The sequence below is a fragment of the Microcebus murinus genome, chromosome 21 (assembly GCF_040939455.1).
Source record: "Microcebus murinus isolate Inina chromosome 21, M.murinus_Inina_mat1.0, whole genome shotgun sequence".
Taxonomy (NCBI): Eukaryota; Metazoa; Chordata; class Mammalia; order Primates; family Cheirogaleidae; genus Microcebus; species Microcebus murinus.
Genome location: NC_134124.1, coordinates 13024592 through 13052270, shown reverse-complemented (window position 1 = coordinate 13052270; position 27679 = coordinate 13024592). Strand labels below are relative to the sequence as shown.

The following is a 27679-nucleotide window of genomic DNA, read 5'->3' as shown; positions in this document are numbered from 1 at the left end:
TTACGCCAATGTTATTCTAAGCAAAAACACACTGTTTAATACAAACCACCCAATAATCCATCTGACAACAAAATCTGTCAGTATCTTTTTCCAGCTTCTAATAATGAAAAACTCACTTAGGCTGGGAAGATGTGAGCAATTTCATACTTGTTAATAAGGGACTCACCTTGGCTAAATAGACAGCAGGGCCAAACAAGTATCTTCAGCGGCCCAGGAATGAATTGTTGGTCTAGCATAGACCTAGCCTTAGGGTACAGTATCATATTAATATAATTTTATAACAGTGTGAAAAATACAAATTACATGCAACATTTGCCCAGTCCCATACATATATCATTTAGCATTTGTAATCTACTGTAATGGCTAAAAACATTCTAGTTATTCTTCCCAACTTTCCTGAGAAGAAGGATTTCACCACCATTTTCACAAACTTGCACAAAATGAGTTTATGTTCAACTGGGAGTAAAATACAAATAATCTTATATTTCCTTTTAGTCCCATTTGCCCATAGTTCTATGCTGCAGTTCATGGAATTAAGTTTTTTAAAAATATTATGATAGTATTCCAATAATTACTAAAATTATATCCCAAAGTAATTATAGTCAGGAAAATCAAATAAGTGATAAGGGTCTCAAATTTCAAGTGGAAAGGAACACCAAGGGAGATGGCAAAAAGTATTCATTCTATCTATTCCTCTTACTTTCCAGCACAGGAGTTTCTGAATTTGATTAGTGGCCATGAGTCATGAGAGGAAGGAATAAAAGGAGTGAAAGAATTAAATGGGAAACTGAGAGAATAGTATCTAAGACTTTACTGGGTAAATTCCTGCTAATTCCATTTGTTAAAATAACTAGTGAAGTACTAGGCCTCAAAATATATTACTAACCCGGCCTCAGATCTTAACTACAAAAGTATTAAGACTATAGTATGACAACACTGTGATACTGAATCAAGTTAAACAGAATCAGAAACAGACATCAGAGTATCAGGCATCAAAACTGATGTTTAAAAGCAGTAAAAAGAACATGATTTTGCTATTTTGTTCTCAGAATAAAGGCCTCTCAATCACTAAAGGGCAATGCAAAAAATTACAAATGGGATTAATAGAATAGTTGATAATCACAAGATAGCTATGAGCTTACTTACAGACCACTCAGATGACAGAAATGGAATATATATAGGCTGGTTAAAACACCTGCTAACCACCTTCCAGAAACAAAATAAAGTGCTACTATTTTTCCTTCCTAAGAAGGCAGAGAAGAAAATTTAAGCAACACAGAGCCTCTACAAAGAACTACATTGCTTTTATTAATCCCCTCTCCCATTACTGCCACAGGTACCCATAAAAACTGGCAGTTTTCCGCCTTGCCACACAGGTCTTAGAAGGACTAAGCCTATAAAAAGGTAAAGACCCTCAACAAGCTAGCTAGTACAACTGTTATACTTCTATATCTAAATTCACCTCAGCTAAAAAAGAAAACAGATTTGTAAAGCACTATTTACATTTTCCTGTTAAGTACATTTCCCCCTGGCAAAATGTTTAAAAAATATTAAGTAAGGTCTTTAAAAACTGTCCCCATATTACATGTACCTTAATTCTTCAGTTATTTCTTTTTTTTTTTTTTTTGAGACAGAGTCTCGCTTTGTTGCCCAGGCTAGAGTGAGTGCCGTGGCGTCAGCCTAGCTCACAGCAACCTCAAACTCCTGGGCTTGAGTGATCCTTCTGCCTCAGCCTCCCGAGTAGCTGGGACTACAGGCATGCGCCACCATGCCCGGCTAATTTTTTCTATATATATCAGTTGGCCAATTAATTTCTTTCTATTTATAGTAGAGACGGGGTCTCGCTCTTGCTCAGGCTGGTTTTGAACTCCTGACCTTGAGCAATCCGCCCGCCTCGGCCTCCCAAGAGCTAGGATTACAGGCGTGAGCCACAGCGCCCGGCCAGTTATTTCTTATATCAATAAAATAAATTCAAATTTGAATCCACTGTGATTAAATGATATTCGTATACATGCTTTTACACACTAATAATTTCCAAGGCCCTGAAGCTACCAGGAAAAAGTAAAAAATCTTTTTTTTCCTTATTTTTATCTATTATCCAGGTAGTAAAATAATACAAATTATAATCACCCTACAGGGTTAGTTACGTATCTTCAAAACAGTACCATAACAAATAATCAAATCAAAATCTTTTTTTAAACACTTTTGGGCTCAGTGTCAGCCTGGAGAGTAAATAGTTACATCCATGTAACAAAAAAAAAAAAAAAAAAAAACAACTACTACAACAACAACAAAGCGGAGTAGATATTAATGAGTGTTTTAAGCAAATTAATAGATTCATCCCTCTCTTCATTTCCGAAATCGGCTATTAATCCACTCTCATTTTCAAACCCTTGGACCTGAGACATTATACCTGAAAATTCTCTTGCCTTTCTGACTGCTTCTACTATAACTCAATTCATGTGCCTGCATCCCATTCTAGGACCTACCTACCCTAAAATAGATTACTGAAAAGTTCCTAATAAGTGTCCCTGATTTCAACATTACCCAAAAAACAAAAAAAAAAATCACCAAAATACTGCATTTATACAGGCCCCCTAGTGCCTGTCTTATCCATTTGCCTGGTTCTTAAGATCCTTCAAAACCCAGTCTCACTCTTAATCTATTAACCAATGTAAACCCTCTCACCTCAGAACAGCAATCCTAGCAATCCAATAAACCGTAATTATCCTTATTTCCTGACCTTTGTTCATGCTGTTTCTCCTATTTGAAAATTTTTTCCTTACTTCTGAACCTACTCAAATCCTGCTCCATATCCTTCATGATAAACCTCAATACTCACATGGTCCACCCACTCATCTCTCCACTTCTCCAATTCTTACAGCTTTCATTTTCACTGTATACTTCTGGATACCATTCTCTAATTGTTTCTCATGTGTTTTTCTTGCCACCTCAATCAGAAAAACTGGAAACTCTGTAAGGTAGGGACCAAGACTTATACTTATTTTGCAAACCTCACAGCACTCAGCATTACCATTGACCAAGCTGAACAGCTAACCCTGCACTCTCCCAGTTTAGCTTCATGAACTGCAACTGGGCAAACAATTTCTTCTACTAATGTAAATTTCTATTTTTCGCTAACTCAAAAGTTTTGATGTCAAAAATGCATTTTCAATAATATCAAAGATAATAGCAGAAACACTAGGATCATTTTGAAATGCAGTCCCTACTTCTTCATTTCTCTAGCCCCTAAATGAAAACACATGCTGGCTGATACTCACTTGATACTGTCTGCGCAACCGAAGTAGCAGTTGTTGTGGTAGAAGTGGTAGAGGAAGGGGTGGATGATGATGTTGAAGTGGACACTGCAGATGCTGGGCTACTGGTCGTAGGGGTAGAAGCTCCAACTGCTTGTGCTTGCACTTGCGCCTGGGCCTGGGCCTGGGCCTGAGCCTGAGCCTGCGCCTGGGCCTGGGCCTGCGCCTGCGCCTGCGCCTGAGCCTGGGCTTGAGCCTGAGCTTGGGCCTGGGCCTGTGCTTGGGCCTGCGCCTGGGCCTGTGCCTGTGCCTGCGCTTGGGCCTGAGCCTGCGCCTGAGCTTGAGCCTGAACCTGTGCCTGGGCTGCAAGCATAGGTGTCAGTTCTGATTGCTGAATAACCTTAACTCCATCTGGCTTGGTCCATGCAGATTCACGTGTCCGAGCATTATAATAATAAACCTGCAGAGGAAACAAAATCACAGGTATCACAAAATCTGTGAACTACTATTAAAAGCAATAATGCAACAATATTTTATCTTAAAAGCTACTTAAAAATAACTTTAAAGGGAGAAAGTATATCAAAATACGGCTATAGGTCATTCTATCCCATCCTCCAATTTTCTATAAAGAGCACATCTTATTTTCAACACACAAAAAAAGGAAAACCAATGTTGTATTTTGGGCAGAAAGTTAACACAGCAGGCCTGAGACTGCTGTCTTTAGAAAGCCCTGCTTACAAAGCTGGCCCCTAGCTGGAGTCTGGGAACTTGGATTTCAGGAGAGCTATCAGCATTCCCTCACTGAGAAGAACAGCTCAGTGTCTCTGTTTATGCAAACAATGCAGTTTACGCTGAACATGTGCTTTCCTTCTGGGAATCTGGTATTTTAGTATGTGCTAGTCAGATGGACCCTATGTAATCAGAAGCTTCCAGAACCACAGGTAAATGTATGTTAGCATTCCAGCCAACCTTATACTTGCTGCACAAAAGTCCAATCCAGTCAACTTTTCCTGGAGTCCTACCCTATGCCCTGCTTACCCAAGGCTCATTCTTAATTGACAAGGTTAACATCATGCACCTCAACCTACCAGTACTCTTAACTTTTACTCCTCTTTTGCTAAAGAGATAACTGCAGTATATTTTATAATTTACCTTCCCATCTGGAGTCTTATTTTCAACCCATATCTCCTCGGTCGGAGGCAGTGCTGGAGTACCAGGTGCAGTCACAGGAGGCATTCCTGGTGGAAACATCATACCCGGAGGAGGAGGCATGGTTCCCATGGGTGGAGGCATGAAAGGTGGTCTCTGTTAATTCACAAGAACAATGATGGTCACTTGTAATTACCCTTTTCCTTCAAATTATTACTGAATTCTATCCAAAAGTAAAGCACTGTAAAGAGAAATTAGTTTTATAGTCTATTCAAATACATTCACCCATTGTGTAAGCAAAGTTTTCTGTAACAAAAATGATTACCAAACGGATTAGAAGGAAATACATCAAAATACTAACAGTAGTCAACTCTGGGTTATAGCACTATGGGTGAATTTTGCTTTCTTCTCTATATTTGACTTGCATTTTTCATACACTGGGCACTCTATTACTTTTTTTTTGAGATATCAAGATATTTTATAAGAGGAATCAGTGTTTGCAAATCGTTCCCATAATTGGTTTTTCCTCCACTCTGTGGCCTACCACATTTTATCTTCTTCATAGTGAAGAAAGTCACTTTCCTGGCAGGTTAGGAGTCCTGGTGAATTTCACAGCCCACAGAGAACCTGGGTGCCCCACAGCAATAGACATGCCAGTGGATTACTTTTGCTCTTTTGTTTTTAAATTGATTTTTACATCTGTTTTAACACCAGACACACCAAAGCCTCCACAGAGTTCACCTATAATAGGTAACAACCTTAAGAGAAACATTTTACCAAATAACACAGAAATAATCAAAAAAGAAAAATCAGATTTACCTAACACTTTACTCTTTTCCTACCAAAAAAAAAAATTATTAGCTAGGAAAATATTCACCATCTCCTATTTTCTATATAATAATAATAAAGCACATCAAAGACATGATCATCAAAAGCTTAAAAGATACAATAAAATAATTATCCATTGTAATTTTTAGTGGAAAATTAGAATTCAACTTAGGATATACCTTAATTTTTGTTCTAAATTTTCCAGGGCCATTACTAATCCAGTCCTAATTCTGATAATTCCTTCACTGTCATTCTTCAATGATGGTGAAACAATGCAAAACTCCAAACCAAACAATTTAACTGTAATTACTGTATCCTACTTACTAAAGCAAAAAAGTGGTCTGACTTTTTTTTAACATATATACCCCATCTCTTTAATATAAGGATCCTTTTACCGTGCATAACACCAGTTTCAAAATCAAAAATGAATATTGGTATGACATTTTAAAAACAGATTTTGAACAAGGATTAAAAAGATTTCTTCTATAATCTATAAGTTACATTAAAATCCAATTATCTAAAGCACCTTAATCTGAATGGAATTGAAACTAGCTAATAATGTGAAACTATATTTCATTTTCCTAAAAAATTTTCTTTCACATACTCCAATTTTTATTGGAGTCAGTTTAGTGTCTTTCAAGCATTAGCACACAGACTCATGTAATATAAAAAATATCTACCTCAAATATCTGTCATGCACCCTTACCTAGAAATCATTTGGATATAATGTAAAGGCACACAATTATCCATCAAGACAAAGAAAAGCACCACCACATTAGTAAGTATCCCACCTACAATATTTGATACATTTCCATTAGAGAGTTACATTGTTGGTCCATTACATTTTATAATATTTCACGGTTAAATTAGGTTTAACTCTTAAAGGTACAGAATCAGTAGGTGAAAACCCGTTTCTTAGTCTAATCTTGAAACAAATATAAAACCATTCAACAATGTGTTTAAAGGGGGAGGGGCTACTCATTATTAGGAAGGCAATAAGATTATTAAGCAAAGTATTAAAATTTTGTGTCTCTTCCAAAAACACAACCCTATCTAAACAATTAACATCACTTAAATATATTTTTTTGTATTTCTAGTATAATTCATTCTTGATTAAGCTAACAGAAGGTGGATGATACCACTATATATCTGATTTCAGAATTGTATAGGCTTATCTAAGAAAACATAGATACATACTCAAACAAAAAGAATACAATTGCAAAAGTAGATATTTGAGAGTTGATGTCTTCAAGACCTCACTTCAGACAATAAATAGGCATAGATACACTTAAGAAGGATATATGCCTCAGGTTAAAATACCACCAATGTTTCTATTTAAGAAATCAAATAATTAAATCTTTTTCTAAAATAAAATAAGATAACCCAAATTTTTTTCCAGAGGAGATAACAAAATTCAAATCTGTGCTTACAAAAAGTGTTTGTTATCACTTTCCAGATTCTATCCTAGGTACCATTTCTGGGGAGAAGCATTACTCAGGAATATACATATATATTGCCTGCATATCATTGAAAATAAATTTTCTCCACTCAATCCCTTAAGATTTCAAACTTCACTTCCCATAAAGATGCATCACAAAAGACAATTCACAGACATAAAGGTAGGCAAGAACTATCCTACTGAATCCTAGTTTTGTATGTATACTTTTCTATCACTATCCAACTTCTATTCTGAATTTCTATATTAATCACTAATACCACTACTTTAGGAGTAACATGTTAATATATGGATGTTTTTGTTAGTTCAACAATTTTCCTATAAATTGAAACTATTTAAGATACAAGTTTTTAAGGCAAAACCCATATACAATATTGACAGTAATGCCAACAAACAAATGGAAACCTCTACGTTCTTTACCTGGAGGTGTGGAGGGCCCATAGGCGGAGGTATCCCCCCTGGAGGAGGCATTGGCGGCATATTAGGATCAAAAGGGGGACGTCCAAAGGGGGGCCGAGGTGGTGGCGGCGGGCCTCGCATCATACCAAAAGGCGGAGGAGGTCGCATGAGTGGTGGTGGGCCCCGCATCACTGCATTTGGAGGGGGAGCTGGGCCTCGGAACCTCAAGGCCTGCTGCTGAGCCATCCTGTGTGGGAAAGCAATACATTTTTTTCTTGAAATTACAAAAATGTGGCTACTGATCTCCAATTACATCAAATTTAAAAGCCCTTATGTGCAGGTAGATTTGAAAAGTTAGCTTGCAACCATCATGGTAAAAACTAGATCAATTAAGAATGATAAATGGAGGCCCAATGTAGGTGGAAATATGGATGAGAATAGATGGTCTTAAAATGTCTACTTATAGTTGTAAGAAAGGATTAAAAAAACACTATGTAATAGGGAAATTGGGCAATATCTTGACCAAATGATCAAAATTAGTATCTTCTAAGAATGACAGACAGATCACGTGTGACTGAGAGGCACAACACCACCTATTCCAGCCAAGAATATATAATGCCAATCTAATAACGAGGAAAGTGAGGAATGTTCTATTAAAGGAGGGTTTATTTTCCAGCAATGTCAATGTTATGCATAAAAAACAAAGGAAGACTGTGGAAATGTTCCAGATTAAAGAAAGCTAAAGAGACATGGCAACACAGTACTAACTCTAGACTGGATTCTGTACTAAAGGGATGAAATGTTATAAAGAAATTTATCGGATCAATTGACAACACTGGAATATGCTGTCAGACTAAAGTACTATATAACTATAAATTTATGAACTTGATAACTAGGCTGTATTAAGTAAAAGAATATCTCTAGTCTTAGAAAATACACATTGAGGTATGTAGGGGTAATAGGCCATAGGTGTATGTATCTTACCCTCAAATGGTTCAGAGTAACAAAGAGCATGCATGCATGCAAACAATAAAATAAAAAAGGTAAAATATTAACACTAAGTATTCTATCTTTATTTTTACAACTTTCTGTAAGTTTGGAATTATTTCCAAATACAAGGTTTTTAAGGGGGGGACACCTTAAAAGAGCATTAGTATTCTCTATATAAGGGGAAAGCCTTTCCCTGCACTGCACCCTGTCCCACCACCCCTCTCCCTCTAACTGAATACCCTAGTGTATCTTCTCCATAGCACGTATAAATAGTATCACACAAAATGGTATTATCTATCTCTTCCCCCAAGTGCCCTTTTAAGAAAACTATTAACCCTTAAAAGTGCTTACTATGTACCAGGCAGTTCTCTAAGCTCTTTTCAAATATTTAGTCATTTCATCATCATAACAACCCTATGAGACAGATACTATAATTAACTTCATTTTACAGATGAGGAACTAGCTCACAGAAGTAACTTGCCCAAGGCCACAAAGCTGGTTCAGTAGATCAGCCAGGATTCAAACACAGGCAAATGGCTCTTAATTACCATGGTCCCACATAAGCCCCTTCAGAAGTAGGGATTCTGTTCACTCTTGTATCCCCTGCACATAGATGATCTGTACATAATAGGACTCAATAAATACAATGCATGAACCAATGAATACCTAGGGGATACTGTACCTAAACTACCTTACAAGTAGGGCATTATAGAATCTTATAAAAATTATTATCATGAGGTCTTCCCAGTAGCTATTATAAATCTCTACACTACACATGAAATCTACATTCCTGTCCTCAAGAGAGAATTAACAATTATATTCTTTATGTATATTTGAAAATAACCATTCTTATAGACTCTCCTCACCAGACTCTTTCAACTTTCCTACATTTTTCAACCCTTTGCTTACAATTACCCTTCGAACTTTCTCTAAATTTTCCATATTATAATCCAATGCTGACCCAAAAAAAACCCTAATAAAGAACCAATTTGCCTTCTAGGAGAAACCCAAAATTGTAAACAAGTACAGAACTACTATAGCAGGTACATTTATCCAAATTTGCAAACAATCCTACGATCCAAAGACTGGAAAACATCAATTAACAACAGTCATCACAAAAAGGAATATGGATTGCATCAAAATAATCAGAAGGTCTTTTTCATATTATATGCATCCCCAAAAGACAGAGGGTCACCGTTACTGAAGGAATGTCTTAACTTTTAGGGCGGAAAAAAGTAAACCACCAAGAAAAATAGTCTGTTTCAGCCTTGAGTTAATAATGTACCCTAATCTTAGATTTCCTTTCCACCTGCCTCTTCTTCTTCAAAAAATCTACAGTATTTCTTTCTTTGCAATTTCATACTTCCTGGTCATAAAGTTAAGCATTTAGGATCTAGAATCACGAAAAAGTCCTATCAGGGCTCTGCTTTTTGTTGTAAGCTAGTTACATAATTTCTGAGTCTGAGTTTCCTCAGATGTCAAGGAGTAAAGAATAGAAATAAAAGCTACCTCTTATCTCTGTTCAATTCAATAATCCCTGTGAAACATTTAGGATAGTACCTGGAACACAGTAAACTACTTTAACTGTTATTAATTCGTTCCCCCACAAAACCTAGCAATGTTTACCTGTAAAAGGCACTTTGTTAATTTGACTAGATGGTTTTCAAAAGTCTACCCCTAAAATGGTGTTAAAATTCACATAATTTCCTGCTTCAACAGCCTGAAGTTGCCATTTTCTGATGTCAGTTATGTGTAGAACGTGTGCTGAGCTCTTTATATACAGTTTCACCATAACAACCTCACCAGAACCTGCAGTAAGGATTAAATGAGCTAATAACGTATTTCAAACAGCATCCAGCACATAAGTGCTACATAAGTATTAGCTATTATTACTGTTCCTATAACATCAGTTCAGTAATAGTACTAGTAAGTGTTAAATGATATTAACACTAGTAATAGTGTTAACTATTATTACTGTAATTACTGTTACCAGGCCCTATATAATCTGGCCCTTGTTAACCTTTCCACAAACTCTAGTCTCTCTGATCAAATACTTCAAGTTCATTACTTTGAAGCCTCTGCATTTGTTCCCTTTGCCTGGCATGTTCTTCCCCAGATCTTTACATGACTGGCTCCTTCTCATTATTCAGCCTCAGCTCAAATGTCGCCTCACACTGGTTCCCTACCTCTAGCCTCTCCCAGACCCTCTCTGATTCATTATCCAATTTGAGTTTTCAATTATGATAAATGCTATGAAGAAATCTAATTTGTTTACTTTTGTATTAGCTTTATCCACCAGTATATAGCTCCCTTTGGTACACTGCTACAACACACTGTTTTAACAACAATGAAGTTCCTGTATACTAGGCACAGTTACATGGACATAACCTGTACTAACTTTTAATTCTCACGACCCAATGAGGTAAATTTGGCACCATTTTTACAGGGGAAACTACTGCATAGAAAAACTTGCTTAAGGCAGCCAGTCAGTGGTAACACCAGAGTATTTTTACTCTCATTTTATAGGTGAGGAAATTTAGAATGCAAGTACCTTGTCATTAGTTTTAATAGGTAAAGGCCCTATATAAAGCCTCTATACAAATATGACTTTAAAAGTTACTTAAATGGCCTCAACAATAAAGGGATGAATGGCATTTGTAATCTCTGAATTTTCCATCTATTGTAGATGATTTGCATTCCTATCACCATACAATCTTTTTGGAAAACGAAAGTCTATAAGCATGAACAGAAACAATAAAAATATTTCATAAGAACACCAGGGAAACAGAAATGTAATCTCTTTTTCTAGAATACTCTATCTGGATATATAATCTTCCCAATGATGAAGACATTACTGCTAATACTTAAATTGCAAGAATAAAAAAGATGCTACTGATATATGGGAGACAACTTATATAAACTAACTGAGGAAACCTAGGGTTTAGTCCAGACTCTACCAACTACTCATTGACCTTGCATAAGTCTCTTCACACTTGCAGACTAATTCTATCATTCTGTTTAGTTTAGAATTCAGATCAACCTTAATTAGGCTGGAAGCTCCATGAAGACAAAGGACTTTTTTGGTCTGGTCCAGGGCTCTACTACCAGCACCTAGGTCTGTAACTGTCACATAGTACACAACAAATGTCAGCCCAATAAGTGAACCATCTCTAAATCTCCTATCTTTATCTATCTACCATTAACCTACTAAAAACCTTATTTGCCAGGCACTATATAGACACACCATCAAATACACTTAAGATGCAAATACAAAAACTAAGCCCCACTTCAGCTATCAAAGCAGTCACATAAACAGCTGATTTCTCATAAATCATGAGAAATACTAAAATAATGATCTATACAATATATTCTGCAGGCAACTTCCAACCCAACAGCGAAGGTAAAAAATACTTGCAGGAGAGCAAATTAATTTGCACATTAAGCCCTATTCAAATCAGTTTACAACAATGTCTAGACTATTAATAAAATCTAAAAGATGTATTGTTGCAAAACTGAAGAAAAATACTCTCTAAAACACAAAATAATGTTCCCTAATAAATCCATCTGACACTAGCTAAGTAACCTCTCTTTAAGATTAGAATCAAGAATAAACTTTCCATCGTTACTGAAAGACACAACACACTTTGGTCACTATTAACATGTACGTGTGGGGTTTAAAGGATTTGAGATACATCTCTGACATAAGGCAAAATTTTATTCCTGCCAAAGTAGGGATTTTTGTATGCCAATTCAGAATCTGAAAGACATTACTTGCTTCTAAAACCCTGAATAATAATTCCCATGTACAATTTCATCTTAAGCTCTAGACAACATTACAGAGTCCTCAGAATGTACACTGCTCTTTTTCATTTTCAAATGCTGACAATAGCACAATTCAGAATGGGAGCTGATCATCTGAAATGACATTTCTCCCACCCAGGAAAAAAAAAATGTACCAAACATATATAAAATTAGTACCTCTTTTTCTCTTAAAAAACACTGACCAAAAGATATATGTTTTTTTCCAAGTCACTCTTAATTTTATCAAATTTTAACTATAAATTCCATAGGCACTAAGGTCAGGGAGGAAGAAAAGTCACTGCACTCTTTAGGCCAACCAATGGCGTGGGTGGCAGACAAATAGAACACCGATCAAGATCGCAAGCTCTGGAGCCCCGACTGCCTGGGTTCAAGCCACTTCCTGGAGCCACCATTCCACCTATGCAATCTTGTTCTACTGACTCAACCTCTACGAGAGGCTCAGTTTCCTCACCTGTAAGATGGGCGAGTAACTTAACGGAAGATGCCTCGGGCGTGGGGCCTGCAAAATGAGAAGAGCTAACTACTCCAAAAGGGGGCTTGTGAGGACTAAATGAGACAACTCTAAGCAAAAAGGTCTTACTGGCACACAGTAAGCGCCTACGAAACGGTTGCTGCTATTGTTTACTGTTCACAACTGCAGAATAATAAGCAATAAAGAGATGAGAAAAAGGAAGAAAATCCCCACGAAGTTAAGAAAGGCAAGTGAGGGGGGGGACAAGATAAAAGGGCAAACGTGGGACTCCAAATAGCCGCGGAGAGCGTGGAGAGGACCGAGCCAGAAGTGGCGAGGGATCCCGGGGAGCTAACTGCAGGGTGGAGGGGCGCCGATGAGGAAAACGGGGCCCGCGGCGGAGCGCAGCCAGGAGAAAGGCTGAGGGCGGCCGAGGCGGAGGCGGCACGCGGCCGAGGCGGGGCCCCAAGGCGGGAGCGCCGGGCCCGCTCGGCGGGCCGCGAGGGGCGGCGGAGCCCCGCGGAGGCCGCAGGGAGCGCCCCGAGAACGCGCTGGAGGCCGCGGCCCAGCCCCGGCCCGACTCTCTCATTCAAGCCACCTTCCCCTTCCACCTTCTCAAACCCCATGCGGTCCTGACCCAGAGCCACCGCAGCTCTGCTGCCCACTGTCCGCCCCGGCTCTCCGCACAGCAGGCCCAGCCCCTGAGACCCCCGCTAGCCGAGACGTAAGGGAGGGCAGCACTCCTTACCTGAGCTCCCCAGGATTGAATCGCTCGCCGTCCCCCCCGTCCCCGCCACGCTCCGCCATTACAGAGGGCCGCGTTCCTCCACCCGCCGACTCGGCGTCCTCTATTGGCCGGAAAGTTCGTCAATCCCGTACAAGAGAGGCGGAGACAACGGAGATCTACGATGTGATTGGTGAAGCTTTCCATCAATCCTCGAGTTTGGGGCGGTGTCTGCCTTACTATTGGGCACAGGGCCCGCCGACTTTGAAAGCGGTATGGAGACAGCCAGTTGATTGGTCGCTTGCAGGCTTTATGGGAAATGGGACTTTGGCAACGAGGAACCGCCGGCGCCCTCTCGCGGTAAGGATAACTCAGTCCTCCCACGTTAGGCCCAGGCTGTGGTGGCCACGTGTCCGGCGGCTTCCCGGAGAGCCAATTGTGGAGCCATATTGGCCAGGAGTAGGTCAGGCCGAGACCGTTTCCATTAGGTGAGCCAATCAAAATCGACCTGGGTCGCGCCTAAACCCATCGTAGAGTTGCTGTGGAAAGGAACTATTTCCCCAGCTTTACAGTAACAGCAGTCTTAAGTCACCACCCGGATATATATCCATGTTATTAAATGATATTTTATTAATTACAAGGATATCTCCCAAATTATACTAAATAATTAGTTGATGTCTGTTGGGTGTTATAAGTCTCTGCATTAAGAGAGGTAAATTGGAGAAGACAAGCCTTTTTTGCAATTTATAGCTTTAATATCTCCTTCAATATCAAAATGCACTTGCCTAAAATTAGCACACTTTTATATCCAGATAATTCTGAATACTTTTTATTAAAGAAAAACGTTTGAAACACTCTAGAATTTCAAAATAAAGATGAACTCTATAATTAAAGAGCTCAAACATTAAAATAAATAACAGATAATAAATTTTACCCGGACCTAACCATGTATGCCAGGCACTGTTCTTAGTATTTCCCATGTCTTATCTCTTTTAAGTTTCAAAAAACACTAAGGTGAGCAGTGTACATAGTCAAAGTTCATAAATGAGATTGAGGCACAGAGAAGTAACTTGCCCTAAATTCGCATAGTTCACATAGTTCACATGCCCTAAGGTCACATAGCTAGTAAATGCCCTAAACCCAAGGCAGTGTGGTATCAAAGTCCCATTCTTAAACACCATGAGCCAAAGTAATTGGAACCACACAAAACCGTGTACACAAATGTTCATAGCAGCATTATTTCTAATAGCCTTAACCCAACAAACGTCCATCAGCTCATGAAAGGTTAGAATATGTAGTATAACCATACAAAGAAATATTATTTAGTCATAAAAAAGAATGAAAAAGAATGAAGTACTGATGCATGCTATAACATGGATGAATCTTGAAAACATTGTACTAAGTGCAAGAAAACAGACACAAAAGGCTACATATTGTATGATTCCATTTATCTGAAATGTCCAGAATAGGCAATTCCATACAGATAGAAAGTAGAATCGTGGTTACCAAGGTAGAGGGGAGTGAGGAATTGGAAGTGACTGCTAATGGATATGGAGTTTCTTTTTGGATGATGAAAATGTTTTGGAAATAGATAGCAGTGATGGCACAACTTTGTGAATATACTAATTTTATTGTATGTGAATTCTATTTTTTTTTTTTTTGAGACAGAGTCTCAGTCTGTTGCCTGGGCTAGAGTGCCGTGGCATTATCATAGCTCATAGCAACCTCTGACTCCTGGGCGCAAGCGATTTTCCTGCCTCAGCCTCCCAGGTAGCTGGGACTACAGGCATGCGCTACCATGCCCGGCTAATTTATATATATATATATTTTTTTTTTTTTCAGCTAATTTGTTTCTATTATTTTAGTAGAGACAGGGTCTCACTCTTGCTCAGGCTAGTCTCGAACTCCTGAGCTCAAACGATCTGCCCGCCTCAGCCTCCCAGAGTGCTAGGATTACAGGCATGAGCCACCATGCCCAGCCATGAATTCTATTCTAATCAAAAACCACTATGCTAGTGGGTGCAGTTGCTCACGCCTGTAAACCTAACACCCTGGGAGGCCGAGGCAGGAGGATTGTTTGAGTGCAGGAGTTCGAGACCAGCCTGAGCAAGAGCGAGACCCTGTCTCTACTAAAAATAGAAAGAAATTGGCCGGGCACGGTGGCTCACGCCTGTAATCCTAGCTCTCTGGGAGGCCGAGGCGCGTGGATTGCTCGAGGTCAGGAGTTCGAAACCAGCCTGAGCAAGAGCGAGACCCCGTCTCTACTATAAATAGAAAGAAATTAATTGGCCAACTAATACATATAGAAAAAAAAAAAAAAAAAAAAAAGCCGGGCATGGTGGCACATGCCTGTAGTCCCAGCTACTTGGGAGGCTGAGGCAGGAGGATTGCTTGAGCCAGGAGTTTGAGGTTGCTGTGAGCTAGGCTGACGCCACGGCACTCACTCTAGCCTGGGCAACAAAGTGAGACTCTGTCTCAAAAAAAAAAAAAAAAAAAAATTGAAAGAAATTGGCCAACAAAAATATATATAGAAAAAATCAGCTGGGCATGGTGGTGCATGCCTATAGTCCCAGCTACTCTGGAGGCTGAGGCAGGAGGATTGCTTGAGTCCGGGAGTTTGAGGTTGCTGTGAGCTAGGCTGATGCCACGGCACTCTAGCCCAGGCAACAGAGTGAGACTCTGTCTCAAAAATTTTTTTTTAAATAAAAATAAAAAATAAACCGCTATGCTATACTGAATCCATTTAAATATTCAAAATAAATGTGATAAATTGTGATAAGGGCTGAATACAGAGTTCTGAGCATGCTTAATTGGAGAAGGAAAGGATGGTGAAAATTTCATTAAAGATGTGATATTTGGCCGGGCGCTGTGGCTCACGCCTGTAATCCTAGCTCTTGGGAGGCCGAGGCGGGCGGATTGCTCAAGGTCAGGAGTTCAAAACCAGCCTGAGCAAGAGCGAGACCCCGTCTCTACTATAAATAGAAAGAAATTAATTGGCCAACTGATATATACATAAAAAATTAGCCGGTGAACTGGATGTCAGGAGATAAAAAAAAAAAAAAAAAAAAAAAAATTAGCCGGGCATGGTGGCGCATGCCTGTAGTCCCAGCTACTCGGGAGGCTGAGGCAGAAGGATCACTCAAGCCCAGGAGTTTGAGGTTGCTGTGAGCTAGGCTGACGCCATGGCACTCAATCTAGCCTGGGCAACAAAGTGAGACTCTGTCTCAAAAAAAAAAAAAAAAAAAGATGTGATATTTGGACAAACTGTGATCTGACTAAAAGTGGGGGAGGTTAGATCCCTTTTTTCAATACCAGTGTACATCACCAAGTTCTGACCAACTATTCTCAAAAGAATACTGTTATAGGTGGCTAATTATAAACTAATTCCTACTGAAAAAAATAACTCAAAATGGACTCCTTATAGAAAGTGAGTCACTGGTATATATTAAAGATGAAAACAAACTGTCAATCTGAAGGAACTCCTTGCAGATGTACTTAAAGTTTTATTATCTGATGGTTTTTATTATGTTATTTATATCTAAATATACTTCAAGATATTTATATTTTATTGTATTATCTTATTTTTATTTTTTTTTATTTTTTTGAGACAGATTCTCACTTTGTTACCCAGGTTAGAGTGAGTGCCTGGCTAATTTTTTCTATATATTATTAGTTGGCTAATTAATTTCTTTCTATTTTTAGTAGAGATGGGGTCTCGATCTTGCTCAGGCTGGTTTCAAACTCCTGACCTTGGGCAATCTGCCTGCCTCGGCCTCCCAGAGTGCTAGGATTACAGGCGTGAGCCACCACGCCTGGCCATCTTATTTTTAAATAGATTAAGTATACATACATATATGTATATGTATGTATATATATATATATATGGTACTCATATATATTCATTTCATTATTTCATTGCTATAGTGTATTCCCATAAACATGTCCTTAAGATTCAGGTAGTTTGTGCTCAATAGTTGCATAAAACATGCTGCAAATATCTGACCTGAGCTGTGTCTACACAGCTATTCTAGAATGAACCATTTTGTGGAATCAAATGTGAGAAAAGAATTGAGGAGAATGAGGGCATCTTTTAAGAGATCAAATGGACTTTCCTTTAGTCAACGCTTGATCACTCTTAGGATACTGATGATGTACACAGCTGCACAGAACAGAGTAGCAAAAAATAGCCTTGCCCACTTGGCAGCAATTGAATCATAGGCCACCAAAATTAGTGCATCAAAGTGAAATGAAGAGACAGTGTTGGCTTAAAACAAATTAATATTGTGAGGGCTTAAGTCCTACTATGAAGACACTCTTCAGAAGTGACTCTTGAGACGGAGTTCCAATGAAGAATCAGGGTGTTTTTTTTTTTAAATCATTACCATTTTGGACACCTATCTTAAACCCATGATAAGTACTTTGCATACATGATTTCTAATCCTTTCAACAGCCCTGCAAGGCAGATGTATTGTTCTCATTTTACAAATGGAGAAACTGAGTCTTAGAGAGATTACAGGACTGGTTCAAGGGGACATTCACAAAGCTGAAAAAAAGGGAAACCAGAATTCAAACACAAGTGTGTCTCTCACCAAAGACAATTGGGGACCACTAAATCCCGATTCTCACCCAAATCGGAAAAATACTATAGCTAATATGTCGTTTCTTCTTCTTTCCTAGACTGTAAATACTTTAGAAAGGCTATTTTCCTTGCTGAATCCCCAGCTCCTAATAAGGTGTTTGTTCACATGGTCAACAATGTCTACTTACTGTGAAGCTATATTATTCCTGACTGGAAATATTGGTCTTCGAAACACTTAAAGAGATCTCAGAAATGGAGAGTACTGGACTGGATACACCTGCTAGCTACCTCACAGGCAGTGTAGATAGCAGTTGCTAACAGGCTTCGGTATAAATGACATTAGGATTCTAGTCCTAGCTCTACTGACTACTGGCTGTATAATCTCGGGCAAGTTACTTGACTTCTCGTAGCTTCAAATTCTTTATTTGGAAAACAAAGAGTTGCTGTGAGATTTCATAAGTAAACTATTTACCATGGCATAGGCAGCAACTAAAAATCATCAATAAGCAATACTTATTCATGGGGGTGATTTGGGGCTGCTATGGTCTGAATGTTTATGTCCCCCCAAAATTCATATGTTGAAGTTCTTACTCTCAAGGTGAATTATATTAGGAGGTGGGGACTTTGGGAGATGATTAGGTCCTCAGGACAGAGCCCCCATAAATGGGATTAGTTCCCTTATAAAAGAGGTCCAAGAGAGAACTCTCACCCCCTTCTGCCATGTGAGGTTAGAGTGAGAAGGTTGTGAGGAAGCCAGCCTTCATCAGACACCAAATCTGCTGGCACCTTAATCTTGGACTTCCCAGCCTCTAGACCTGTAAAAAATAAATTTGTGTTGTTTATAAGCCACTTAGTCTATGGTATTTTGTTACACCAGCCCCCACTTACAGACTAAGATAGGGCATTTTGCTAGCTAGTTCTTTAGCAACATGGTCAAAATCAAGATAGTTTCCAGCTTCTTGCACACATATAAGTGAAGACACTAGGAGAGCCAAGAAACTAGGACTACAAAAACAATATTACTCTATGAATAAGAGACATCATACTAAATCAACATACAGGATTAGAGCGGAAAACAATAACAGTGTCTTACATTTCCTGAGCCCCTAGTATGTTAAGCATGTTATATAACCATTTTACTTAGTAATATTTACCAATCATTTTCCATGTGCTAGGCACTGTTTAAGCCCTTTACATGTATTAACACATTTGAGCCTTTAAAAAAAAAAACCCTATGAGGTAAGCACTTTTATTATCCTACTTTACAGATAGTAAAGGCACAGAAAGATTAAGTAATGCACCCCAAGTCACACGGCTGGTAAGTGGCAAAACTGGAATTCAAACCTAGGCCATCAGGCCACGAGTCCACGTTCATAACCAATGTGCTCTACTCCCAACCAATCATTAGGGTATAAAGTCTCTCTGGGGCTACTGCCCTTCTGTATGGTTGTCTGAAGGCAGCAACCAATACTTCTGCAGACGGCATGTCAATTGCATCTACCTTCTATCTGTCCCTTCATGGGCCTGTGACTTAACTATGGAATTTAGAACAAGAAGTTTTCACCTCCCATCACCTAAATCTCCACTGGATCCAAGGATGTGAGAGAAATAGGAAATCATTGTTTTATGTTCCAACCTTTATGTAGTATCAGCATATGGGCTGCCTGGATGGGGCTGAGAATTCCTGAATTGAAGTAAATGCATTTTTATGAGTATATCGAGTCCCAAGATATGTCTCCAGTAATATGCAAGTGTTAGGAATAACAGAAGACAGGGCATTTGCATTCTATCCAACCACCCCACACACACACACCCACACACACATACTTTTTTAAATCTACGGAGGTCAAACTATCTCTTCAATCATGGTGCAGACATCTAATCTAGTCAAGACAATCTTTTAGTTGCAAGGGGAAAAAATCCCAAATGAGCTCCTGTGAAATGAGTGTTGGTGAGGAAACTGAGAACTCTCGAGATCTGTGGACGGGAAGAGTGGTTGTCCTGACCTCCATGGGGCCTAGGAAGCTGCAAGGACCTAAAGAGCTTCCCTTCCTCTTCCTTTCCTCCTCGGGAGCCACGTGGCTTCTCCTCTGGATGACCTCTGCCCGTTTGCTCTGGTCTTCTCTTTCTTTCTGGAAACCTACTTCCTGCTCTCACTCATCCCATTCCACATGGGTCTAAATGCAGCGTCCAGCTCACCTCACTGCCAGATCTCTTGATATCTGCAGGTGCAAATCCTTCAGAGACAAAACCTGATTGGCCATTGGGGAGCAGCCAGTGTGTTACCTGTCGTTGATATGTATGTCCCTCCCTGCACCAATTTTGTGTAACCAGCATGAGAGCCAGAGCAGTTCTGACCTTTCCAGTGTCCATGAGATGAGAAAGGCAACGGCATCTGTTTTCCACACCCGGCCCTGGATGATTCAGCTCTTCCCCCAGATTAGCTTCCACCTCTGCGCCCTCTATTCTGTTATCTGTGAAGCATCCAATTAAGCTGCTAAAACAGCCCTCTCTGAAATCCTTTCAGTGGCTTGTCATTGCCCAGCAGGGAAAAAAAAACAGACTTTAGGTCTTTGTAGGCCTGAAAATCTACACCATGCCCATCTCTATAGCTTCATGTTTCCTCATTTGCTCTCTAAATTCTAATCATATTTGGTTTCTTTCCATTCCTTAAAGATTCACATTCCTTTTCCCTGGGATGCTAGTTCATGTGTTTTCAATATGCCTGCCTACAGTGCTCTTCTTGCCATCTTTCACCCAAATGACTCTTTCCTACCTGTATTAGCTATCTGTGGCTGCATAACAAATTACTCCAAAACTTAGCAGCTTAAAGCAACACAATTTATTATTTCCTAGCTTCCATGGGTCGGGAATCCAGGCATGGCCAAAGTGCTTCTGGATCAAGGTCTCTCATGACAGTGTAGCCAGGATTGAAGACTCATCCACCTGATGTTGAAGGATCTGCTTCCAAGTTCACTCACCTGGTGGTTGACACGAATGAGTTCCTTATAGGTTGTTAGGCTGAGGACATGCCACAGCGGCCCCTCCCATGGGGCTAATCACAACCCAGCAGTGCCCTTCTCCTGGCACAAGCAATCTAAGAAAGAAAGGAAGAATTACCTGTATGGAAGCCACAGACTTTTTGTAACCTAATTTTGGAAGTGAAATTCCATCACTTCTATGCCATGTCTGTTAGTTAGAAACAAGTCAGTAGGTCCAGACACTCGAGGAGAGGGGATTACACAAGGGCTGAATATGGGATGGCGGGATCGCTGGGACCCTACCACCTTACCATGACGCTGTCTTTCAGATCTCGGCTTACACATTACTTCCTCCAGGCAGTGGAGAAGAAAGTCTGTGGCTTTCATGGAGATAATTCTTCCTTTCTTTCTTAGATTGCTTGTGCCAGGAGGAGGGCACTGCTGTGTTGTGATTAGCCCCATGGAGGGGCCACTGTGGCATGTCCTCAGTCTAACAACCTATAAGGAACTCACGCGTGTCAACCACCAGGAGAGTGAACTTGGAAGCAGATCCTTCAACATCATTCTTCAGAGAGCAAAATCCGACCTCCTGCCACCACTGTCTAGGTAGTTTCACCTGTTAAATTCTTCCCCTAAGCACCCTAGATATCTCCGCAACATTCCAACCACTTGTTACTGTGCTACATATTGTAACATTGAACAGTTACTATGTGTTCAATATGTTTTACATATTTTATCTTATTTCTTTGCCTGCCAACTCACTTTGCTGTTAATGCTGAAGTATTTTCAAGTAAATTATAGACATCATAATATTCCATCCCTAAGAAATTCAGAATGTATCTCTTTGTAAAAGAATAGCCCACAGTTTTTCTACATGGCAACAATAATATTTTCATACGTAACAAAATTATCACTAATACCAAATCCATATTCAGATTTTCCCAACTGTCCCCAAGACATCCTTTCCAGCTGGTTTAGCCAAATCCGGATTCAATTCAGAACCAAGCAATGCCTCTGTTGCTATGTCTCTTAAGATATTTTTAACCTAGAATAGTACCTTTTATCCTTTTATCATGATACTTTTTTTTTTTTTTGACACAGTTTCACTCTGTTGCCCAGGCTAAAGTGTCATGGCATCAGCCTAGCTCACAGCAACCTCAAGCTCCTCAGCTCAAGGGATCCTCCTGCCTCAGCCTCCCACATAGCTGGGACTATAAATGCATGCCAATGTGCCCAGCTATTTTTTTCTATTTTTAGTTGCCCAGCTAATTTTTTTTTCTTTCTTTAGTAGAGATGGCAGTATGGCTCTTGCTCAGGGTGGTCTCGAACTCCTGACCTCAAGCAATCCTCCTGCCTCAGCCTCCCAGAGTGCTAGGATTATAGGTGTGAGCCACCACACCTGGCCTGATACTGACTTTCTAAATAGCAGGCCAGTTTCACCTTCTGGATCTGTTGGACTGCTACTTCTAACCCTTGTATTTCTTGTAAGCAAGAAGATAGATCTGAATATTTGATCAGATTTAAATTTTTATCAACAGAACTTCATAGGTAGTGCTGTGTACTTCAGTTGTATCATATCAAGAGATACATGAATATCTCAAGTGATGCTAAGATTAACACTGGGTTAAAGGTAATGACAGTTCAATCCTTCCATTGTAACCACAATATTATCTGCATGATATTACTTTGGCTTAATACAAATGTCTGGTTCCCTATCAATAGGATGACCCTATAATTTATTATCTGAACCATCACATTTGAGATTGAAAGGGGCGCTATTAATAATTACACTTGGAGAACAGTCGTAAACTAGGACCATCTCAGGCAAAATGAGATAAATGGTCAACCTACCTGTCAACCATTAACCTAATGATTTAATGGTTTTATCCCTTTCTTGAATCAATACTTTCCTTAGGGGTGACAAACTAATGATTTTCTAATTATATGTTACCTTCTACATTTACTGCCTGACAGTCTTCTGTAAATTAGAGATTTCCTTCAATAACAGAGGCTATTTAGTTACCCTAAAATACAGTTTCTTTTTAAAAAGTAGATAAATGCTTAATTCTTTTCCTTTATTTATCAATTTTAAAAAGAAAAAGATGGTTTGATATGCATCTCCACTGTAGACAAATGAGTTTTTCTGATTTCTTCTTTCTTTAAATATTATTAAGGACTCATGGATTTTCAATAGGTTAAATAAGTTTCGATCAACTACAATCATTTTCATGCTCAAATTTCCAAACATTATCCATTTACTCTTCACAACAGTCATCTAAATAAGGTATTACTACTATCTCCTTTTTATATATGAAGAAACTGACACAAAGAGAAATTAAGCAACTAAGAACTAAGGAGCTAAGAAGTTAAGTAACTAAGGTTACTAGAAGATAGTAACTTCAATGTCCAGTTGAATATTAGACTCCAAGAGAGTAGGGAATGTGTTCATGTTTCTTAATCACTGTTTCCCCTAAATGTAGCTCAGTGCCAATCAATAAATAAGTCAATTGACAAATTAATTAATTGATTATCATTTCTAGTTGATACCAAAAAACATTCTAATACCTCCTGAATACTTTCAGATGAAATAATATAATATCTGGGATTAGCTTCAAAAGATACAAGAGTGGGAAGCAGGAAGGGTGGGGTGAGAGTGGGGGGTGGGTGGAGGTAGTTATAGATTTAAAAGGTATAATTGACTATATTTTGATACTTTTTGAAGCTAGGTGATGGGCAGATGAACATTTATGGTACTATTCTCTCTACTTCTTAATATTTGAAATTTTTCATTAATAAAATATCCTAGGCCCTTGAAACATTAAAATGTAAAGAACATTTTATGCAGAATACCGTATAAAAGTATTTATTTTTTTTAATTAATTTTTTTTTTTGAGACAGAGTCTCGCTTTGTTGCCCAGGCTAGAGTGAGTACCGTGGCATCAGCCTAGCTCACAGCAACCTCAAACTCCTGGGCTCAAGCAATCCTGCTGCCTCAGCCTCCCGAGTAGCTGGGACTACAGGCATGTGCCACCATGCCCGCCTAATTTTTTCTATATATATATGTGTATATATATATATATATATATATATATATATATATTGGCCAATTACTTTCTTTCTATTTATAGTAGAGACAGGGTCTCGCTTTTGCTCAGGCTGGTTTCAAACTCCTGACCTCGAGCAATCCACCCACCTTGGCCTCCCAGAGTGCTAGGATTACAGGCGTGAGCCACTGCGCCCGGCCCCCATATGAAAGTATTTAAACTGATATACAGCAAAATGTATGTGCTTACATTATTGGTCTATAGTCTAACAACAGCTAAGGAAGTAAAGATTAATCATAATACCAGCTATCCCAATGCAAGCTGAGTTAGACACATAAAGAATAAGAGCATCTTCATAAAGCACATTATGATAACACAAATCTCATGTCTGACTTTATGTTGGAAAGCTGACAATGATGTCAGAGGTAATTCTGTTTTAAACACCAAAATTTATAGGAAATCTGATGAGCACAAAAGGGAGGGAGAGAAAAACCTTCTAGAAGAAAGGATTACCTACAAAAGAAGGAATTACCCAAGTCGACCAAGTTGAGGAGCCAGATAAAAAGATAGGCCAGGTCACAAAACGTGCTAGGGTATTGTTTCTAATAGATGTAGAAGAAATTAGAAAAACAGAAAAACTCACTCTTAGAACAATCACAATATAATTGCTGCAGGCAAGAACTACTGACAAACATTAAAATGAGTGGACAAAGCTTTAAGGAGAAACAGGATGTTTCATAGCCTCAAAATATCTCCACCCAAAATTTATAAAATACTGTGGAGGTTTTAACATAAGTCAACAAATTCTTTGATACTTGTCCTGTCAGGTGTGGGAACCAGATGTCAGGCCCGTGTTCCCTGGCTCTTGGTCCCCAGTACCGAAGAATGAATGGTTACTGGTACCAAGTGCACAGAACAAAGGAGCAGACCAAGCAGCTGCAAGCAAAGTGCCAAAGTTTATTAAAGCATAGAACATTCTAGAGAAGGAGTGGGTCAACCCCTGAGAGTGCAGGAGACCCTGAGTTTAACAAGATTTTCCCTTCTATGCTGATTCCCTAATTTTATGTTAAGTGGGGGGCAGAATATTCATGGTTTTTCTTGGAAAGGAGCAGAGAATTCCGAGAAGTAGGAACCCTGCCCCATTTTTAACCTTATAAGGCAATTTCTGGGGGTTGCCATGGTATTTGTAAACTGTTATGGGTATGATTTTTACTATGGTAATTAGGGTAGGTCACTTGAGGGTAACTTACTCGTACGCATGCTCCAAAGACCCTCATTGGTGGCCTTGATCATATCTCCACTTGGTGGCCTTTCTACCTCTTTCTGGTTGGTCAGTCCTTGAAGACCAAATATCTGTTCAGTTCTTGGAAACCCCTTGACACGTCATCTGTTCTTTTTAGAAGTCCCCTCTGGTCACTTTATTCCTCCTATTGTACACAAAGCATCTCCTTGTGTGACCTGCTCCTCAATGGACACCCCCTAGACAAAGCACCTGTTCCCCTTCCTCCTCGTCCCAACCTAACACTCCCTCCAGAAGATGGGTTTTAATTCCCCTCTCCTTGAGTGTGGGTTAGACTTCATGACTGGCTTCCAACCAAAAAAGTTTACACCTACAGTGGAGAAACCTGGCAGTCCCCATCTTAACCAAGTGATCGAGGCTAATGTCAGCAGTGACAGCATGCACCCCTGCCACGATGTGATGAGAGGGGCACTTCACCTCTGTGACGTTCTCCCCAAAATCCACCACCTCAGACGAAACTTGAGGAAACGGGAAACAAATCCAAACCGAGGGACATTCTACAAAATACCCGACCAGTGCCCTTCAAAAGTATCAAGGTCATGAGAATATAAAGACTGAGAAGCTGTCATAGGTTTAAGGCAACAGAGGAGATATGACAACTGAATGTGATGAGGTAGCCCAGATTGTATCCTGGAACAGAAAAGGCCACCAGTGGGGAAAAACTAAGGAAATTCAAATAAAGTTTGTTGTTAGTTACTGTCATACTTCTTCATGCCGATCAATGCACCATGGTTCTGTAACATGTTAAGAGAAGCTGGGTGTGGAGTATTTCTGTGCTAACTTTGTAAGTCTTCTGTAAATCCAAAATAATTTCAAAATAATAAGTTTTTTAAAGTTTAAGTGTTCAGAGAGCTAGTTCTCAAAGGTGCTAAGTACTGAGGGTGGAAACCACAGCCATACTATGATGTATGCCTCAGTTTATCTATCTACAAAATGGGAGGATCAGACAAGATGCTCATCCCGTGGTAAGGGTAAGCAATGTGCCACGGTACACAGAGGCATCCCCAGAAAAAGCTCAGCTATGTGGGTGCCAAGAGCGCCCTCAAGCTACCCTTGACCTTGAGAAATACAGGTGGTTAATGATTGCACTCCTAGCTTTAGAGTCCCCCAAATAGATTTTGTTGGCAAAATGAGACTGGAACCAAAGTCGATAACACACACATTAAACTGAGCACTTAAAGAAAATCATCTTCATAAACAGAATGTCAGTTGATTAATTTACAAAGCGAATCACAACAGTCATGTGGACCAGATGTTCCTGTCCTCCCTGTGGGCAAACTTAGATAGCCAACAAAATCATCAAAAAGCAGCTCAAGGAGACTGGAAGCAGAACAAGGGCAGTAAGTTATTTGATTTGAATTTTTAATAGCTTTGGGCCATGATAGCCTGATAATTCAATATTCAAAATAGATATATACCTTCCATTGGGATCATATGTGCCTGCCCTTGCACTGAGGAACTCTCTACCCTACCCAAGAACCTCTTCCTTGCATAGATAGCTAAACCTACCTCTCCAGCTAGAAGGAAAAAAAAAAGAAGTATGTTCTTTTCTGTTGTGCTTTACAGGAAACAAAGAGAGAGAGTTATTTGTATTATTAGCACCATTGGTTGATTCAGTCAACAGACAATGAATGCTTAGTGAACTCAGGGATTTGCAAAAACCCTTAAGGCAATTTCAGGGACCACCTGGAATCTGTAAGCCACAGATTCGAGTACACTGCTCCAGGATGACCACCTATGTTTGTTTCCACAACCTTTTCCCAGTAAGATACCATATGATTATTTAAGTTTCCACTTACTAAACGACGATCACATTCTCTAAGATCACCCTTATTTGTATTTTTCCTGAAAGAACCGACCATACATTTGCAATCTCTTCTTTTATTAACATAGATGACTATATCTAAGTGCATTGTATGTGCATTTTACTCGCAGGAAATTTTGAATTTGTCCTAGAACAATTAATGACACATTTACGGTGTCTTGGCTTATTAACATAAAGAGTTAATCAAATCCATTGTGTGAAGTCAGTGCTATTTCTTTTACTGAATTTTTTTTTTGGGGGTGGGAGGTTGGTGGGGAGATTCTCTTTTATTCTCTTGCATCTCTTCTATGGTTCATTCCAGTTCTAAAATCCTACTGTTAATATTTTTCTGTTCTCAAAATTAAAAACAATAACAATAAAATGTCATGAATATTACATAAAAGGCAATAGCTAAGACTCTATTATAATGCAATTGTTTCATATATTTTCTTTCATATACAGTTTCCCAAATTACCACCTTGAGAAGTCACAAAAGCTGTTGATTGAAGGGCTGAAAGAATCTTTGAGATCATCCTGTATAATATTTGTCTACAGATGAGGAATAGAGACCGTGAGAGTTTAATTTTTAACTTTCCTATGATATCACAAGTACAGTCAGTGGCAGAGAGAGACCCAGAACCCAGGTCTTTCAACATTGTGCTTCCTCAATTAAATCTGACTGAAAGCCTTATCTGTTTCTTGCAGTTAACAAAACTCAGTGCCAGCAGTATGTCATTAAGCGCCACACCAGTCTCAGGATATGGGCCGAGGAAATAATTTTTTTATTGCCATAGCAATAACTCACTATTTGAGAAGTTATTTGGGCTGGGTGCAGTGGATCACACCTGTAATCCTAGCACTCTGGGAGGCCGAGGTGGGAGGATCACTTGAGCTC

The 27679-nt window shown here is 39.3% G+C and overlaps 1 protein-coding gene and 1 long non-coding RNA gene across 11 annotated transcripts in view; one reads left to right on the top strand and one right to left on the bottom strand.

Moving 5' to 3' along the window:
- Positions 1-13190, bottom strand: part of TCERG1 (transcription elongation regulator 1) — a 72177-nt gene extending 58987 nt beyond the window's left edge. For all 10 annotated transcript variants that reach the window (XR_001156493.2, XR_012913974.1, XR_012913975.1 and 7 more), the window contains exons 1-4: positions 13101-13190; positions 7111-7336; positions 4410-4562; positions 3282-3717 (exon numbers count right to left, since the gene is read on the bottom strand). Coding sequence is in view for 6 of the 10 variants with exons in the window: in XM_012774170.2 (XP_012629624.1) it covers positions 3282-3717; positions 4410-4562; positions 7111-7336; positions 13101-13159 (874 nt within the window). In the remaining 4 variants the exon portion in view is untranslated. The remainder of the gene's footprint in view (positions 1-3281; positions 3718-4409; positions 4563-7110; positions 7337-13100) is intronic.
- Positions 13174-27454, top strand: LOC142863098 (uncharacterized). Its single transcript, XR_012913977.1, has 4 exons — positions 13174-13349; positions 13466-13564; positions 21051-21242; positions 27247-27454. It is a non-coding gene; the product is annotated as an uncharacterized LOC142863098 (long non-coding RNA).
- Positions 27455-27679: the final 225 nt, after the last annotated feature.